Genomic DNA, 19,112 nt, shown 5'->3' with positions numbered 1-19,112 from the left:
ATCTACAATAGTGCATATTGCTTCATTGAGAAGTTTGCTTTCATCATAATTGCTTTTATTTCTGGAAGAAAGTATCTGGAGACTTTGCTATTTTTCAGTCAAAAAGCTGCAATTTCTCTGTACTTGCAGGTTGCATAGCAGGGTATAAAGGTTGCAGAAGACCTTCAGAATGCTGTCTATATGAGAGTGAACTTGATTCATACTGACAAACAGGGAAAAAAATAGAAATCTTTTCAATCAGTTGGTTGTATCACTGTGTTTGTTTTTATGTTGTAAATAGTGATGTCAATGGAGCTGCCATAAGTCCTTTATGTTGCACGTATTTTTCTGCAGAGAGGATTTTTATACCTAATGTGCTGGAGAAGACCTTTTGAAAAAGGTTTGTTTTGTGCAAATAAGAGTCCTACAAGGTGCTAAATTTTTTAAAACTTAGTGGACTAGATAATTAACATTTTGCCTCATTTGCACCTCTGAAACCTTCCATTTCCATGTCTTGCAGTAAGTATCTTTCTGAAAATGTCAGGCACTACATAATGGAAGAGTGTTCTAATTTCAGTTTCTTATTAGTAAATAGGAAAAAAAAATTGATTACTTCCTGCAATATTTCATTTAGCTGTTTAATACAATGCTAATGTATTGTCATGTAAAAAACCCTTAAAAATATAGACGCATTCCTATTCTGTATGGGCAAATTTAGGAAATTTGTGAATTCCTCTTATTTCATGATTTTTATCCAAAACACCATGTAAAAGACAAGGGCAGCAAACAGGTCTGCAGTTAAGTACTGAACTTGGCTGTTTACAGAGGCTGCTTGAACCAGGGCTGCTGGCTGAGGGGAGTGCAGAGCACAACCTGCTGAATCCAGCCACGAGGCTGGGGATAAGTCCCTCTGCACGGAGAAGGGATGCCCAAATCAGCTTGTACTGGTTGCTGGTGAGACTGGCTGGCTGAGCTCTGCAAGACTGAAAATAAGGAGGAGATGATGGGGGAATAGTAAATGAAGACAGCACTTACTGAGGGGACCTTCAGGCTGGCTATTTTCCCCCCAGCACAGATTTGCTCCAAGACTCATTGTTCCACACGTTTCCCTGCTGCTGACTTTGAACTCCCATCTCTGCCACCTGCAAAGTGCATTCTCTGCTCTGCCATCCCAGACCCCTGAATAATGCTATAATGTTTACAGTGGGCTAGGCCTAGTTTTGCTGAGGAATTCAGTCTTTTGCACATTACAGCTTGCCTACGCAACTGAGAAAATGTCTTCATAGGGGCACTTATACTACCTTTTAGGGGCTAAAGGAACAACTGTACTTTTTGGGTTAAGGAGGAAGGCAATTATGAGGCTTTTGTCCCTTCCACCAGAGGCATGATTTTCCCAGTCTTCTGTAGAAACTGGGCACTCTGTTTCTTGCCCTTAGCACAATGCCATGGTGGTTTGTTCTGGTTTTTTTTTTTTTTTTTTGTAAAAGAACGAAGCATATATATCTAAGGATAGGAGAAGGAAGGCAAAGTAAACAGAGGCAACAGATTGTCTGTTTGAGAAAGTGTCTGGCTATTTTATGCAACTCCTAACCTTCCAATTTATTTCACTCACCCAGCAAAGTGGATCAATGGTGCTAAGAAGCAAGGATGCAGATGGCTGTGGAATGGGGCATCCGGCTTCCTTGTCACAGGATAATGCCTGTGCAGGCTCAGTGACCACTGAAAACTTGAATAAATTGTTTGTAATTGTAATTGGAGCATCTGAAATAAGGAGAGACAGAGGACTGGTACTGGTCAGCATGGAGAAAAGACTCAGGGGATATCATCAGTATGCACACATATCTGAAGGGAAGCTCTAAAGAAGAGCTGAGAAGTTCTGTCTCAGTGTTGCCCAGAGAGAGAACAAGAGGCAGTTGGTTCAAATAGGAAGACAGGAGGTTTCCTCTGAACATCAGGAAACACAATTCCATTGTTAGGGTGACTTAGCACTGGCACAGGCAGCCCAGGGAGGGTGGGAAATACCTTTGAAGATCTTCAGAAGCTGCCTAAAAATGTTCCTGGGCAACTGGCCATGAGTTGTCCTTCCTGAGCAGCAGGGATGGACCAGACAATCTTGAGATGATCCAATCATCAAAATTCAATCTCTTTGAACTTTAGGCATACTGTGATTCTGCGACTAAGGTACCATTTTACAACTGACAAATTTACAATTTACAATTTCCAGTTTATGATCCTTGAATATGCAGCAACCTTTAATGTCTTGAGAGCAGAAAAAGGTACCTGGTTGGTAGGAATGGACTTGTAACGGACGACATGGAATGTGCAGCTAAAACAGCAATGAGAACGCATCGTTTTGTGATGAAAATTAGAAACAAATGCCCTTTTTTGTCTTTTTCCAGAAGAGGTTTTCTGTTCATCTTAAGCAGTAGCTACATTTCTGAGGAGAATCTTAGCATCTGTCTCCCTTATTTCAAAGTGTTATCCTTTACAGAAATGTGAGAGCTCGCCTGGATATGGAAAGTAGTGAAAATATATCAGTCTTTCACAGAGGAGGTCATGCAGGTTTGTTGCATGGGGAGCTCCTCATATTTCCCGTTCATCTGCAACATAACTTAGCAACATGTTCCATCTCCTCTTTTGCTCTGTATAGCACTGACAAGACACTGAAAAATCCATACAGGCCTCCCTCTTCCCTTTAATAGGGTTTTTGTGGGGTTTGCATCAAGTCTCAAACTTTTCTTCACATCTAATAAGAAGACCTACTGCAAGACATGAAATAAAAAGAAAATTTTTATTGTGTTTCTCTACATCAGAATTAAATGTAAACTCATTGACTGTAGCTTTAGACTGATTTAGTCTCTCTCAGGACTTCTCTTCCTGTTACTTAAGAGCATGGACAAATTGACAGAAATATTTAGATTTGATTTTAAAAATGGATCATAAGGATGAAAACATGCTTACATGAAGCAATGATAATAGTAATTTAACTTAGAAATCTCTACTGTAGCTTTACTGAAAAACAGGCTAGTCTCCTAAAACCTGCCTTTATTTGTTTGTGGCTGTAATTCAGACTGGAACTCAAAAACCAGAAAGACATTCCTCAAACAATTTTTGTTGTGCTGCGCTCTGTTTTCCAAATTTCAGAACAAAGGAAATCTGTATTTCAAGGTTTATAAACACCTGGAAGTGAATCTTATAATACAAGGCCTGTCAAAATCTTAACTATCATCACTATTGCAACACTACAATGTTTTAGTTGTATTCTTGTCATGAGATAGCTTTAATAAAAATACAATGCTGTTTAAAGTCACAGACCTCTGTGTTTGCTCATATGATATGATGTAACTACACACACTATGTGTTGGTGGGGGTGTTTTGTGTCAGACATACTTTGTGTCAGACATACATGCTTATATAGTACATGGGATAAGATTCCTAATAAAACAAACATCCAAAGCACACTGAATAATTAAAAAGCATTTTTTATGCAGTACACTTTTGTCCTAGCATATTTAAAGGTATCACTTGGCTTCAAAGGTGCTTGGATTTGCCAGTTGTTACCATCATGGTTTACCTTATGATGGCAATTGCTGCTTTGCAACCTAATATGAGGGGCCATTTGTAATGCCTTGTGATCCCACAATTCTGATTTCTGATTAAGCCTTCCTGGCCTTGTTACATGGAAAAATATGGGTTTAAATTTTTTATATCTGTATGTTGGTGTGTTCAGTGACAGATTTTTACTGATGACTGAATAAATGAGGCTTCAGGATTGCTCTATTTAGAGTGGCTGGAGCAATTTCCAAATCAAAGGAGATAGAACTGGCCTTTTATGGCTTGAACAGGCTGGGTTTTCTTCACAACTCTTACATAGGTCTCCCCAGATCCTTTATATATTTCACAGAAATATTTCAAAGTAAAAAGTTTTATATATTTCCTTAGCATAGTATGAGAGCTGAGCTAAAAGAACACAGATATTTTATTTCAGATTCGTATGCTCTGCTTTAATCTACTGCCCTTTAAAGTATAAGCCATGATAGAAGGTTACCAGGTTGTCTCCTGCTTCCATTGCAGTATACACTACCTTTTTTTCTTTTTTTATAAAATACATATTTCATTTTAGCAACATTTATGAGCATTGTAACTTTTTAGGGGATGAATCCTGAAAGATGCTGAGGACTAATATTTTCTGTATTTCTCAGTGATAAGTGTCTTCTCTGACATTGTCAGGCATCTGATCATTATACCAGTATATAGCAGATGGACATGACAGAGGGTGAGCTTTGGCAGCACCGTAAGGCAGATACCAACTTTGCTATGACCATTTCCGAGGGAGAGACAAGCATTCCAGCAGAACTTCAAGCTGCTACTTCCAGTTTATTTTGGAGGTCCTTTTTTTAGGTGCCTGTTACTGTGGAATTTCTATCAGTGATGGGATATAACCAGCTGCCCAAAATGCTACATTTGTCTTACTTGAGTATTTGTGAAGTATTATGCATTTATGTAGTTTGCATGAGTGTTTGTACTTTTTTTCAGTAAGGCTGAATTGCTGTTCTTACTTTGGCAATAATAATAGTATATGCTAGTAAGAAAGTCTAAACAATAAACAAAACACCATAGCAATGGTAGACATGGACAGTTCTGTTCTTTTGAGTCAAAAATAAAGATACTGACTCTTTCTGATTGAAATAAATGGAGCAGCAATGTATCTTATGTAGGATTAATCACTAAGTTTGAGTAAGTAGGAAATTCTAATGCAAAATAATTTTGTAATGAGACTGGAAAATTTTAAAGAATAGAAATTAAAAATTACTGCCATATGGATCTCTCTGTGAATAAGGGAAATATGAAATATTTTCTTTTTTTTCAGAAATATGATTATAAATATTGCTTTGAAATGTGTTAAACTAATTGTATATGTAATCTGACTTTTATGCATGAAAACTCCACTACTTTCACAAAAGCTGTGTTTAAGATGTAAACCAGAATCTGTGTGTTTTTTCAAAAATATGTAAACTTGAGCAACTCAATTCTCTTTCCTAGGAACAGTTCACACAACAAGATGAAAGTTGGTGGAACATACTTGCAAAAATCATTCACAGCATCTCCTGTTGAATTTAGGAACTTTGTAGGAAAGGTTCATGTGAGCTCCATTGGGAATATTAAAGGCATTTGTGTATTTCAGTTTTGCTAAGGAAAGACTTTTGCTTAATTTCTGTCCATCACTGACTACCACGGGCAAAATACAAATTCTGTAAATGTAACAAATCAATCATTCTGGTTCAGATGTAATGTTCAGTTAGGCTGAAACAGCTTTGGGAGCCTTCATGGAAACGACAACATTTATGCAAAACTTAAGAGGATGCAAAAAATCTACAGATAATGAAAAATGAGTAATGACTACTGATTTTCTGTTGTAACACTAGGTTTTATTTTAACCGCTGGTAGAAAATAAATACATTTTTTTTTCTTTTTTTTTTTTTTTTCCATTGCTGTTTAGGTCTAACTGTGCAGAAAATATCCGTAAACACATCTTGCATACGGGAAAGCATGAAGGAGTAAAAATGTATAACTGTCCTAGGTGTGACTATGGAACAAATATCCCTGTGGAGTTTCGGAACCACTTGAAAGAACTACACCCAGACATAGAAAATCCTGATCTGGCATACTTGCATGCTGGTAAGGTCCTTCCTCCCTTTGCTTACAAATCCTTTTCTAAATGCATGTGCTTAAATGATTGTAATAACAAAACAAGAAGTTATTATCATTTATTCTGAAGAAGAACATGGTTTTAACATGGGTTTAATCCTCTTCAAGTTTTACAGGGTTAAAGATAATGCATTAAGCACTGAAATTTATTCATGTTACACAAACAAATCTTGCAGTTCAGTAAACATCAGAAATGCATGCTATTTTGATGCCTCATTTTGAAATCTAACTGAACTTTTAGGGAGAAATATTTTTTACATTTTTATTAAGTCCCTTTGCCTATGCTATTCCCCCAGGAACAGAAAAACAAAATTCCATAGGAAATACAGTGGCAAATTAATGCACTGCTTTAAAAATTCTTAGATTTCACTACAAAAATGTAGACTGTTCCTCATTAAAAGATACAACAGCAGAGCTCAACCAACAACTTAGATGTATCTTTTCAGGCTTTGTGTTAGAGAGCACACACATGGAAGTCACTGGACAAATGCAAAACAAAAATATTGCTTTGGAAAAAGGAATTAAAAGAAAAAAGATGTGGTGTTTTCTGTTTAGGAACAAGCTTTTTTGGTTTTTATTTGCTTTTGGGGATTTTTTAAATAGATTCTACAGTTCAGAGTGGAAGGCAGAAAATTAATGGAAGCATCAAATTAGGAGAAAAATAAAGAGTTCAATGGTATGAGGTTAGGAGAAATAATACAAAATTAGTGTGGAGCTTGAATGAAATGTGATCATGATGCAGGAGAGGCAGATAACTTAGACATCACTGAGTGGAAAGACAAGTCAGAGCAGTGGGAAAAAAGAACAGATGGTGAGAAGAAAGAGTTAGGGAATCCAGAGGAGGAAGAAACTATGTGGGCCAAAGTCTCCCTGAGATGCAAATTAATCTTCCACTGAATTACTACTATTAGTACTCCTGTGTCAGATTTGAATCTTGTGTAAGGAATTAATATCATATTTTTATACCCTTATATCTGTAAAAAAGCAGAACCTGGAGAGTTTTCATGCAGCTTCATGCTATATGTACACTGTAGTTATTTTAAAACCTCTCAGTCTTCTCAAAATGACTGCTTGCTTTCCTGACTAGAGGCAGTGTATTATTTGTACCATATATTTCTATTTGCCAAGTATTCCACTTCATTTTGGAACCAATCATCATGTCATGTCAGCATATGGTGGATAATATCTGGATGTGCAAACAAAATGCCAGTTGGCAGAATACCAATTTCAAAATAGGTCAGAAAACTGATCACATTTTACCATAGTTCTCACTAAAGCAAATGAATATTCAACTCAGAGCTTAAATCCAGACACTATTGGATTTTTACTACAATAATCCCACTTAATATGAAAAAATCAAATGCTCTCAATAGGCAGATAGATATAACAGAGAGCTATAACAGTGATAGAATCAGTAACATTCCAAAATTACAAACATTTTATGTACATTTTCCCATTATTAGTTCAAGACTATATCTGGATAAATCAATTGTTCATTGCAGCATGCTGTGGTTAAAACTGTTCAGCTTGCTTGTCTTGGTAACACAGGAAAGCAGTCATCAGAGTGTTGTATCCTAATGATATTTCTTTTCTATACATTCACTCTTAAACTGTAGAAATCCTCTTGCACTAAACAGGGTGCTGTGCAAATATATTAGGACTAGCAAGAACAGATTGTCACCTAATTATTGTCAGGCTCGCCTAGGACTAGTATGCAACAAAAGTCTTGAAACATTGTTTGCATAATTCCATTGCAGAAAGGATGATACTGTATTTTCCTTTCAAAAAGAAACCCTATTAAAGAGAAACCTGGGTGATAATTGTGTATTCATACCACAGTTAAATTAAGGGAAGTTTATTTTCTTCTTTTCAATCCATTTCTGACTGCTGGACATCTGAGAGTTAAAGGTTTTAGAGAAGGTTTTTAGAGGAATGAAGGACATCTCCTGTGCCCTGGCTAACATCCCTTATAAAAATAAGATTTGTTCTGTGTCTGGTTCACAGTTACTGATGACTTATTGGTCATTGGCTGCACCCACAGAGAATCTACAACATGACATAGAGCCCCTTAGGATGATAGGAGTATGAAAGTGTCATACAAGATTGATTTTTTTTTTTTTTAACTTAAACATATTTGTCTGTCTTTTATGTTCTAATATTGCTTTGTAACAGGAAAGCTGGCCTTTTGCTTCTTTGAGCAGATAGAATAAGTTTCTTCACTGGCAAAGAGACAGATACCAACTCAAGCCACTTTGCAGGACAGGCAGAAATTCCTTCACCACAGCTCATCAAGAGTGGAGCTGTGGGGTACCTTTAGGATGTGACTGGGAGTAAAAGTCAAGTCTGTTTCTTGTCTGTGAAATTAAGATTGACAGTTGGATTTCTAATTTAAATTTAATGTTCTTTATAATTGTTACGGGAAGAGTGGAAGCTTCAGACAAGCCTTAGCCTCAGATTTTGGCAACAGTTTAAGTTCAAGGAATCACCCTGGTCTGCAAGTTCTAATGACTGCAAGTCAGATCTGTTTATAAAATGAATTATTTATTAAACAGAAAAGAGATAGCAGCTGAAAGATCTTAATCAGGATAATTTACTACACAGTATAAAACTAAAAAGAGCTACTAGTAGATTACAGCATAACATAAAAATGCACAATATCAAGGTACCTGTATTAGAGCTAGGAAAAGAAATAGTATTGATTAGGAGTCAAATCTAACTTATCACTGAAATCATGGTAATGTGCACATTCCTTCACTTAATCCCTGGGGAGTAACCACAAAGCAGGCATCTCTACTCATGGGAGAAACTTCACACATTTCCAGGGAAATGCATAGAAAATTTCTGCTTTGTGGAAGTTTGGTGTGGCTCTTACAGTTTTAAAGTAGATATCTGTCTGTCAAAAATCCAGCTTATCTTTCCAGTTCTCACTTCCATTAGTAAGACGTTTATTGGCAGTTGGGAGATGTTAACCCCATGGTGCCAAAATAACTCACTGTAAGACAGCTTGTCCTGTTTGAGTTACCTGGCTGGTTAACAAACAACAGATAAGCTCTGGTGGGGGTGAGATGCCCTGCTACAATAATATAATGCTCTAATATTAGTTTCTAGTTAGCTTTCTTTGGCAGCTGCTATACTGCTTTATAGGGTCGGTGGCAGTAAGGAGCTTGAGGAAGCTGCATTTCTAAGGGAGAGGCTGTGGAAGATGGAAGGCAAAAGAAGTTGTCTTTTACATATGTAAGGATGATACTGTAATTGCAAGGTGATAGCACTTCTGATGTAAATTGATGTATAGAAATGCCAGCAAGCCAGGTCTTCAGATTGTCTTTCTTCTTTTTGCTGTAGGCTCCCTCTGTCACAGAGGGAGTTTTTAACAATACAACTATATTCCTTATAAATCTTAGATATTTTAAAACAATAACAGTCTGGATTATATTTTTGTCTTTAAATTTTAAAATTTATTAAATTTGAGCAACAGGCCTTTAATGCACACAAGCCAACAAAGATATATGCAGTGCACATAAAATCATGAATTTAATTTTCTAGGCCACACTTCAAATACTAGTTTATGCCTTTAACCTTAATTTTTATATGAATCATCCAAGCTGTTTTTTAAAATGTCTGTGTGTTGTTCTGTAGGAATTTGATGCCTATTTCTTGATATACTCTGATCCATTTTCTCAAGGTCTGTGTTAAAATTGAAATTTTGTTGGAAAAAAGGCCAGGAATTCAGAGAATGTTATCCATTATCCACATTGTGAATTTATTTTCTTTTTAAAACCACATTTAAGACACTGATAAATCTTATAGCTCTTCTAAGAATGGAGTTTGGCTTACTAGCAAGCTCAGGAATCCTGCAGGTAATGTTTAAGTGATAGAAATTTGGTTCTAGTAGAAGCTCTTTATGTAGATTCTTGTCCATGTGCAAATCTGAATGTATGTCATTACAAATAGAAAATTAATGCAATAGATGAGCAAATTGTCATATCATGTTGGTGACTATAATTTTAGTGATTTTTCTAAAAATGGTATTATTTGATTTAAAAAAAAAAACAGTTTCTTACTGTAGGCTTGTCTGAATTGTGAGTCTCAAAGCAAGCTGAAGAAATATTTTGATTCTTGTGTGCATTGCATTTCCAAAATTCTTGAATGTGTTTTATTCTAACTGATGCTACATTGCAATACTGAGTTGAACTGAACCTGAATACTTTGTCAAGTGGGACAGGAGAAGGTCTGTACCTGTGCTAGATCTGGCAAGGGATCAGTATTCCAGTTTTCTTTCTTGGTGCTTTGTCTGCTTTGGAGCAGCATCACTTGGTAGTGATAATTTCAGTTAGAACTAAATGTTCATCATTTAGGAGCTCTTGTCTTACAAACATTATGATACATTTATGATGCATTATTTATGTCCAAACAGTGTAATATCTATGCCTGAACATCTCCACTATTCCAATAGCTGCAGAGTTCGTGGCATCTCACAGTGTGCCATAGTAGCCTTCTGTGGATACTAAACTGGTCATAAGCAAAAAGCTCTTCAGAGAGAAGAGAAGCAATTTGCTCATTATTGGTTTTGTGATAATGTTGAAAGTTATGCAGTGGTACTGAGGTGTTTTTTCCATATCATTATTCCCATGCTGCACTGTAAAAAGTGGAGATGATTTTCAAGAATGAATACAACCCTAGAAATCAGAGTAAACCAGTTTTTCACTGAGCGAAAATATAATGGTCCTGCTTTTTGTACAAGTTTCCTCATGTGCAAAATAGGTGTGATGCTTCCATAGTTTGTCACAAAGCTCTTGCTGGAAAATAGCTTCATGACAGTCAACTATGTTGTTAGGGAACTGCTTAAGACATTGAACAGAAAATTTGGTGATGTTTAATTTAGAATTAGCAGTCATGCCAAATACTTCTTGGAAGTCGTTTTTGTAAAAAAGAAATCAGTGAAGCCAGCTCAGTTCACTGTACTCTTTGGTAGGGTTTTTTTCCTGTGACAGTAATACTAGCAAAGCACTCAAGTTTTCCAGTGTATGTTGAGAGTCTAGCCCCATGAGCAGGAGTAGAGGATCTCTTACTCCTATGGATGCTGACAGAGCTAAAAGTGTGAGCTGCTTCCCCGCTCTGTACAGACATGTTTTGGGGAATGCTTGGAAGTACAGCTTTGTGTGCCTGTGCCTCTGTGAAAATTATAGGTGCCTCTGGGGTTGGGCATTCACAGAACAAAGATTGTGACGATTGTGTTTTGGCAGTTGGCTGCCTACATGGTGATTGAACGCTTAGTGTTCATGAAGAGTTACATAATTCATGACCAAATGATAGATAGGTACTTGATTATAGTCTATGAGTTGCTTCACAGGGAGAAAATATCAGACATGAGCTACTCTTAGACTAGCTGAGAAAAGCCTAAGAAAAATCAGTAACTGAAAGCATAGTCAGACAAATTGAAATGAGAAACAAGGTGCAAACACTTAAATATGAGGTCAATTGAGCTCTGGCAGCAACTAGCAAAAGAAATTATTCTTGTTCTGTTCCTTTGAGCCTTGAGAAGACTGAATGTCTTTCTGGAAAAGAGGTTTTACGAGGGCCCGAGGTTGCTGGGTTCACTGCAAAATGTAAAGGGGCTTTGATATACCAGAAGTCAGACAATTATCTAATAATCCTTTCTGCTCTCAAATCTTTAAACAGTGTTAATCCACAGCCTCCTGTTAAGGGCTGTGTTTGTGAATCTAAAGTGTTTGTGTGTTGTGATAGCAGTGGAATAGCTGAGGAGACAGGTAAGTCCCCCAAAGTGTTCTTTCTCAGAGAGGCAACATTCACATCATCAGTGCTAAATTCTTATTCTCTTTGAGCCTGAAGTGGAAATACACTCACTTAAACCGTTTGTTTCTGGTATGTCAATAAATCCCTGATAAAATATCTTGTAACATACATTTATTTATTTGTTTAAGATGTTTAAAGTATCCATATAAAATTCTGCTCTTTTCCCTGTCAGTTCCCTTACTGTATTATTGTCTGCTCTTTCATACATGTTTGAAAAGTATTTTTACAAACTTTAAGTGCACTTTTCGAAAGGCTATGCTTTCCACACATTTCTCTTTCAGTTTCTTTAGCTTTTGAGGAACAGGGCTGTACCAGCAACCTTCAGCATGATTGCATCATCAAGGGACCAAATTGTGATCCTATCAGTTGTAAGAGTTGCAATATTCATGAATGGAATTCTGAAAGTTCAAATAGTTAATCCTAAATAAAATTGTGATCTTTATCCTACTTGACAGCTACATTTATCAAATTATTAAGAGAAAAAATTGATTGCTAAAAGTTATGGTGTGATCTATTATGTGATTTTATCAAGGTATAACTGTATTACCAAGTGGAAACTGCAGACTTATTCAGAATGTGAATTGGACACACAGAACCTGATAATGTAGCAATTATGTCAGTGTCCTAGTGCTTTGCTACTTCTAAATATTTTTTTGCTACTCCTTTCTTTTGCATTGTTTGATTCTTTAGTAGAAAATATAGAGTTAAAAAAATAGGAAAAATGACATAATAAAAGCCTGTTTGCTTTTCTACTCTCTGAATTTATCAAACTGCAAAAATAAAAATCAGTAAATGCTATTTATTGATGAAGCAGTGGAAATACAAGTCAGTTAAGTACTTATGCAAACTTGTATCCTTATGTAAAACCTTCAAAGAATAGATACACAGTTTTGTTTGCAAGAGTATTTAACTTTTTTTTGAATAGTTAATATTCTTAGTCTTTATCACTGTTTAAATAAAACACTTTAAATGCTGTCATTTGAAGCGATATTAAAATTGTCATTTCTAGATTTAGACAAATCAAGTGCAAGCTTTTACAGCAGTGGAATATTGCTTGGGTTTCTAGTTAGATAAAGCATTATTTTTGGTGGCTGGTATACTTTAAAAAAAGAAAAAAGCAGCAGCAGCAGCTCTGCTTTAAACAGGTTTGCTCTTGTCATAGCTATTAGTACCAGTCTTTCAATAGCATGTCATGTTGATTGGCAGACACTCCCTTTCCTCTTTTGTGAAGAATAATAATTTTAGTATGTGCTTGAAATAAAAACCTAGTATAAATGATTTTCTGTTTGTAAAGGAGAAAGCCAGGTTTTTTTAACATATGTAGATTATGTATTATTGTGTTTCAGGAAAGATTAATCTATGTTCAAAAAAAACCAAGTAATTTTTTTTAGAACTGTCATTTATTAAAAGGCATTGTATACCTAGCAGAGCTTCCATAACCAGTATATTTATCTGGGTGGTCATGACATCAAAGTTGGTTCTTTCCAGGTAACAGGTGAAGTAGAAAAAAAAAAATTGAGTTCATTAAAGTACTTTGTCTTTTTTTTTTTTTTTCCCTAGGATATAGCTTTTTCTGCTGCTGTTGAAGAGTATAGGGACTCCTTTCATAGTTCCTTAGTTGCTTTTCCTGAACAATCAGCATATATTCCTGATGAGTGACATGAAAGGAGGTGTTGAAATATTTTGATGCAAATATTACATCATCTAATATTCAAAACCCACCACTATTAATATTAGTTACATCCTTTAAGTGAAAGGTATTCTCAGATAAGAATGAAAGCCAATCAGACTCACTAAAGAAAAACTATTCAGAATATGTTTTTAAAGGAAAAGGGAAATACTGCCTAGACCAAAGTCTGGAACACCTCTTAATACCTCTGCTCAGTGGAGGTATAACAGGTGTCCTGTTGTGTGCCATAAGCTTCGGGACCATTGCTCAGGGTTTTCCGTATTGTGTATAGCACCAGAACCATGCAGTCACAATCCTGCTTTCTTTTCAGTGCAGTTCTGTCCATGGCCCTCCTAGCAGTCATTGTTCCTTTTCTGAAAACTATCCCAGTTTGTAACAGGGCAACTAATTTTTGTGGTGTGAGCTGTTGCTCCTGAGCAGATGAATCTCTTTGCCCATATCTAAATATTTAATCTGGGTGTTGGTGTGCACCTCCTTTCCTGTCGTTCCTCTCTGTGGCATTCTAGTTTCCAAAGTGGGGAACCATTTGGCTGGCTTGCATGGGGGCTGTGCCATCGGGGATGATAGAGAAACTCTCTTCAGGTCTGAATTCTTGTTGAACCCTTAATTCCCACCTTGTATCTGCCTCCAAAACACCCTTGGATAGGCATATGCTTTGCAAATTCCTTGCACTGCCCAGCTGGATCCCTGCTGGTGTCCGTAAAGACTGGTGCCTCTGCAAGGATGTCAGGTTCACCGATGAAAAGAAGGTAATCTTACTCCAAGATACTATTTCATTATATTAATAGATAAAACATCCTTCATGAAGAACGAGCCACATTATTGCCTATTTGGAGCTAAAAATAGGCTATCCTAACATAAAACTTTTAAAGCAAGGCTGAAATATTTAAGTGCAGAAGTAGAAGAAAGCCTTAAGACATGACAGCCATCTAGAAAGGCAAAAATATTTAATTGTGCTAGAAGATATATATGCATAATAGTCTGTGGCAAATGTAAATAATAAAATGAAATACTAGTATTGGAATATCACCATATTAAAATTCATACAAAAGCACCAAAAAGTGGGATATCAAGGTCATCAAGAAAACTTTTCAAACAAACAAAAAGAAAGATAATAATCTTACAGGAGGAATAAAAAAATAAAGATGTATAGTGCCTAGGAATAATTCAGGATATTTTTATGTGGAGATTGTTCTATACTCTGGACATTTAAATTGCTTTCCTATGATGCTTTTTTAAGTCTAGATCTCTTAGTCTATCATCCAGGGGAGTTATATTGGAATTCCAAGAAAGATAAAGATCTTATTTTTTTATTTTCATTAAAGTAAATATCAAAAATCTAAGACGCAACTTGAAGAATTAAATGAAAATTTTGATTTAAAATGTGTGATACATTTTTAATACATATAGTAGATAAAACTTATTTAACAACTTATATATTTAAACTGTATTGAAAATAATTATATATTCCTAGTCTGTGACAGAAATATTTTTTTCTTTCATTCCAATGAAAATATAAATAATAAATATCTATAAATAAACCTAAATAATACATTTCTCAACTGTGCTATCTCCATTATGAACTAATTATTTCATCACTTGTAGAGTTGAGCTAACAGTGTTTCGAAGACCTATGTGTGCTCTATGTCAAATAACCATAGCAGGGTGTATTTTGCCTACATAATGCCACCACCTTTTGGTGGCTTTCTCTGTGGCTGTGCATTATTTAGGGGACACTTCCTGCTTTTTCTTCCTGTGAGAAGTTACTAGCATCCCAACAACCTGCACTGAAATTATTCTTGATAAATATCTTAAATGATTTGTATTTGTAAAACTGCTTGCAAGTCTTGGTCTGAGTTTCAGATTTTTTATAAGTTACACAGAATTACTTGCTTGTTAGACATAGCTTCATTAGTGCACAAATAATGGCAAAGAATTTCAGAATCAGAAAAGTGCCAACGTTGTCGTGGTTTACAGCTACCAGCTAAGTGCCATGCCCCAATCACTCATTCCCACTAGTGGAGGAATGATGGAATTCAGAAGATTGAATTTCAATCTCAAAATTGAGAAAGCTCCTAGGATGAGATAAAGTCAGTTAATTACATAAAGCAACACAAGGAATTAGTTCATCATGGCAAGTGGCCTGGCAGGTGTTATCTGCAGGAAAGCTGGGCTCCATGGCATGTAATGGTGGCTTGGGAAGACAGATGCCAGTACTCTGAACATCCCTCCCACTTTGCTTCTTTTCCCCTCCACTTTACATGCTGAGAATGATGCCATGTGGTATGGAATGTTCCTTTGGTCAGTTGGGTCAGCTGTCCTGGCCGTGTCCCCTCCCAGCTCCTTGTGTACCCCCAGTCTCCTCACTGGTGGGGTGGGGTGGGGAGCAGAAAAGGCCTTGACTTTGTGCAAACGCTGCTCAGGACTAACAAAATCATCCCTATGACATGGTTTCCAGCTCAAATACAACACAGCAACTGTGAAAGTGAATTAATTAAATACCTGAGCCAAAGCCAGAACATAAGTATGAGGGATTGAAGCACAGTGTTAGTTCTGTGCTTTGTGCTTTGCTACATTGGATCATGAGTGAAGAGAAGAGCCCTCAGCAATAATTGCTCCAATGAGTCACAAATCATTGCAATTCCATGCTGATTTTTAAAATTTCTTCTGGACTTTCTTTTTGTTTGCTTTCATTAATCCAATCTGTGCTGCACTGACTTTCCATTTAATTTCTTGACATGGCATCTTGAGTCTTGACCTTTCTAAGTAGGATGCCTTGTCTGTCTGATACTCATGTTCTTTTGTACTTCTAATTTATATTTTACTTCCAATAGTTCTTCATAATTTTTTCCATCTTTTCATTTACCAGATCTTTGGTACCTTTCAAATGCTAAATGCTCTCCCATATATCCTTAGTAACCATGCTGGATTTTTCTGTCCTTTTTAATATTTAGGTTTTATTGGATGAATGTAGATTGCACCTTCTCTAACTCTACCTTAAATAATTGCCACTTAAGGGAATTAAGAAGTACAAGGGAAGGAAAATGCTGACCCATAGACTAAGCGGAAGGAAAAAACGTTCCCACTGGGTCCAATTTCCTAAGAAGGACCATCAGGATAGTGACTAGGACCTGAAATTATGGGCTGAATGACCTCTAAAAAATTATCAGTTCAGAGAGGAGCTTGTCTATAACTGTTTGCACTAAAGGAAATGAAGATAGGTAGAAGTCTCACAGAAGAAAGATTGCTTCACTTTCTTGGTGAACATATAAGAGCGTAATATGAAACTATATCTCATATAAATACACTGCATGTCGGCTGTCTATAATTCTTGTATCATGTCAAAAAGCCATGGAGACAGATATCATACCTCTTAACTCCCAGCTGGCCAGTTAGTGGGGAACCCCTTTTTCTCAGTACATCTTCTGAATTTAAGATATTTTATGCATGTCTTGCATTTATTTGAATGAGTATGTGCTCATCAATATCTAACATCAAAGAAATGGTTTGTACTTAAGTAACACTGCAGATTTAATACAGATGTTTTCATTCTCTGAGTCATTACAATATGATTTTCATATAATTTTCTCTGATAGTAAAAAGAGACCTTAAAGTGAGTGCAATTTTCATATAAATTGCATAGGAACTTGAGCATTAATAAAAGCTCTGGGCTTCAGACAATTCAGATCACTGGTTCAGATTCCACATGTCTGGATGAAAGGTACTGCTGGTTTAAGTGGGTGCGATTCCGGTTCCTTGGCTTTGGAAAGTAGAGGAGGTCCCTGACATCCAAAAGCAGAGTTGCTGTACAGGTTTCTGCAGTATAGTTAAGAGGACTTCTCTGATATTTAAAGATAGTTACTGATTATCACAATGCCTGCTTAAATAACATTTCAGAAACTTATATTATGGTTGATTGGAGAGGTTTTTATTAGTAGTTGTCCTGTAGTTAAAAGATTGCTCTGTAAGTGTTTGGGATTACAGTGTATAATGTGTTTACAAAGAATAATTAAGATAACTACCATACTACATGCTAAACTATGTTCCTACTTCTTTTATACCTTGTCAAAATGATACTTCTTGTTCAGTCTGGGAAGTAATAGCAGATAGCAGTTCTCATAAAACAGGTTTTAGGAGATTTAAAATAATTTACCTACTTCAAAGTAATAGTATCTAGAGGAAATGTAAAATGAAAGCATCTGTTGATAGCAAAGAAAGTTAAAACTGATTATCAAGTTATCTCAAGATACACTGAAAGGTTTTAGGCAAACATTTTTAATGTAACATTGATTTTGGATTTGGCATATGTATCTGAAATTCAGAACTCTATTGGAAGAATTTGAAGTTAGGAGTTACTAAACAACCAATTGTACACTCAGTAAAATAGTTTTAGTAGTTTCTGGAATGTTTGAGTAATGTAAAATTAAAAAGAAAAAGCCATGCTGAAACATTTGGAGTCTTCACGTATTAGTGCATGTCACCGCCACAAAGTGCCCGTGGGATAAAGCTGCTTCTAGTCAACTCAAGTTAGCCTCGTCTGGTGAGGATTTATCTACAAATACTTACTGTTACAATAATATTCAGTGTTCTATTAATTGTTGTTGACCCTTTCTTTTGTAGTCCACCTTCTCTGAGCAAATTCAGTTGCTATCAAAATTGTCAGTAAAATTTGCTGAGCTGCTTGTGTTTGCTTCTATCCACTCAAACAAAAATCCTGAAATGTGAAGTCAGAAGTTTATCAGAAGCATATGAAAACAATGAAATCTCAGTTATCTGTGATTCAGCACAGCCCTATTTGTAGTACAGATCAAGAGGGCTAAGACAGGGGAACACTGTTCTGTTCTCTGTTGTAGTTGTGGGGGGGATTTTGTTGCATGTGCTGTTTCCTGCAAACCTTTGAGCTATGTAAGTGACCATCTGATTGCATATCTTTCTTGTAATGTCTTGAGATATCAGTTTTAAAATTATAAAAGGCAATCATGCTAAAATTGCAAAAAAAAAAATGGAGCATTTTTGATAAATAAAGCTATTGTCATATCTGATGACTGGTATGCAACAGTCAACACCAATTGCAGGAAAGTATTGTCAGATTTGGGATATTGGCCAAGTACTCAGGGACACAGGGTGAATGATTATAACTTGGTATAACCAGCATAAGGCTCCTGAGGATCTTGGAAAAGCAGACAGAGCAAATGACCCTTTGATGGAGACACTAGACCTCCTGATTCTGAAAGTACTTCGATTTTGCTACCACCTTGTCACCAAAAATGGGAGAAAAAGGATTGATTTGGGGGGGATGCTTTTATGTAAGGCAACTCAGATTCCAGTATGAAGCGGGTTTCAAAAGGTGGCTGTGCAGGTGCACAAGTGGCTCCCAATCTAAAGATCATCCCCTTTGCAATGCCAGTGCCATGTCTCTGTATAAGCTATAATGAGATGTCCGCATTGTGACATGAGAGAATTTTAGGCATAATAATTTTTTTCAAATTATTTTTAAATTTTATCAACTTCTAGACTTCATATTTTCTTAAATTCACAGCTTTTCTTTTTCTTTCTTTTCTTATGGATGATTTTCAGAATAAATGCAGATCCTTTCAATATTAGCATTAACAGATAAACTGAGCTGATTAAAGTTATTTTTGCCAATGTTTTTTTTAAAGAAATCATTGTAGAATTTGCAATTTGATTACCCCTGATGCTGATTGGCAGAAGTAGGTCTCTTACTTCACTAATCTAGAATTGCAGATGTTATAGAAAGAATCAGCAAATTTAAAGTTGTACTTCAGTTTAAAATATAAGGTTTATGTTGATAAAGCTTTTAGTGCTTTTGAATTTATGTTTCATTTGCATACCATAGCATTATATTACATTTCCCAAAGCAGTTCCCTGTTTCTCCAAATACTGTTGTGTACCTGCTACT

At 36.0% G+C, this 19,112-nt stretch overlaps 1 protein-coding gene across 1 annotated transcript in view; it reads left to right on the top strand.

Annotated features, from left to right (window-relative positions):
• ZNF407 (zinc finger protein 407) overlaps positions 1-19,112 on the top strand; it is a 335,977-nt gene that overhangs the window by 231,885 nt on the left and 84,980 nt on the right. The window contains 1 exon segment of the mRNA XM_053933898.1: positions 5,480-5,658. Within this exon segment, the coding sequence (XP_053789873.1) occupies positions 5,480-5,658 (179 nt within the window).

This window comes from Vidua chalybeata, chromosome 1 (assembly GCF_026979565.1).
Source record: "Vidua chalybeata isolate OUT-0048 chromosome 1, bVidCha1 merged haplotype, whole genome shotgun sequence".
In the NCBI taxonomy this organism is placed as follows: domain Eukaryota; kingdom Metazoa; phylum Chordata; class Aves; order Passeriformes; family Viduidae; genus Vidua; species Vidua chalybeata.
This window is presented reverse-complemented; position numbering and strand designations above follow the sequence as displayed.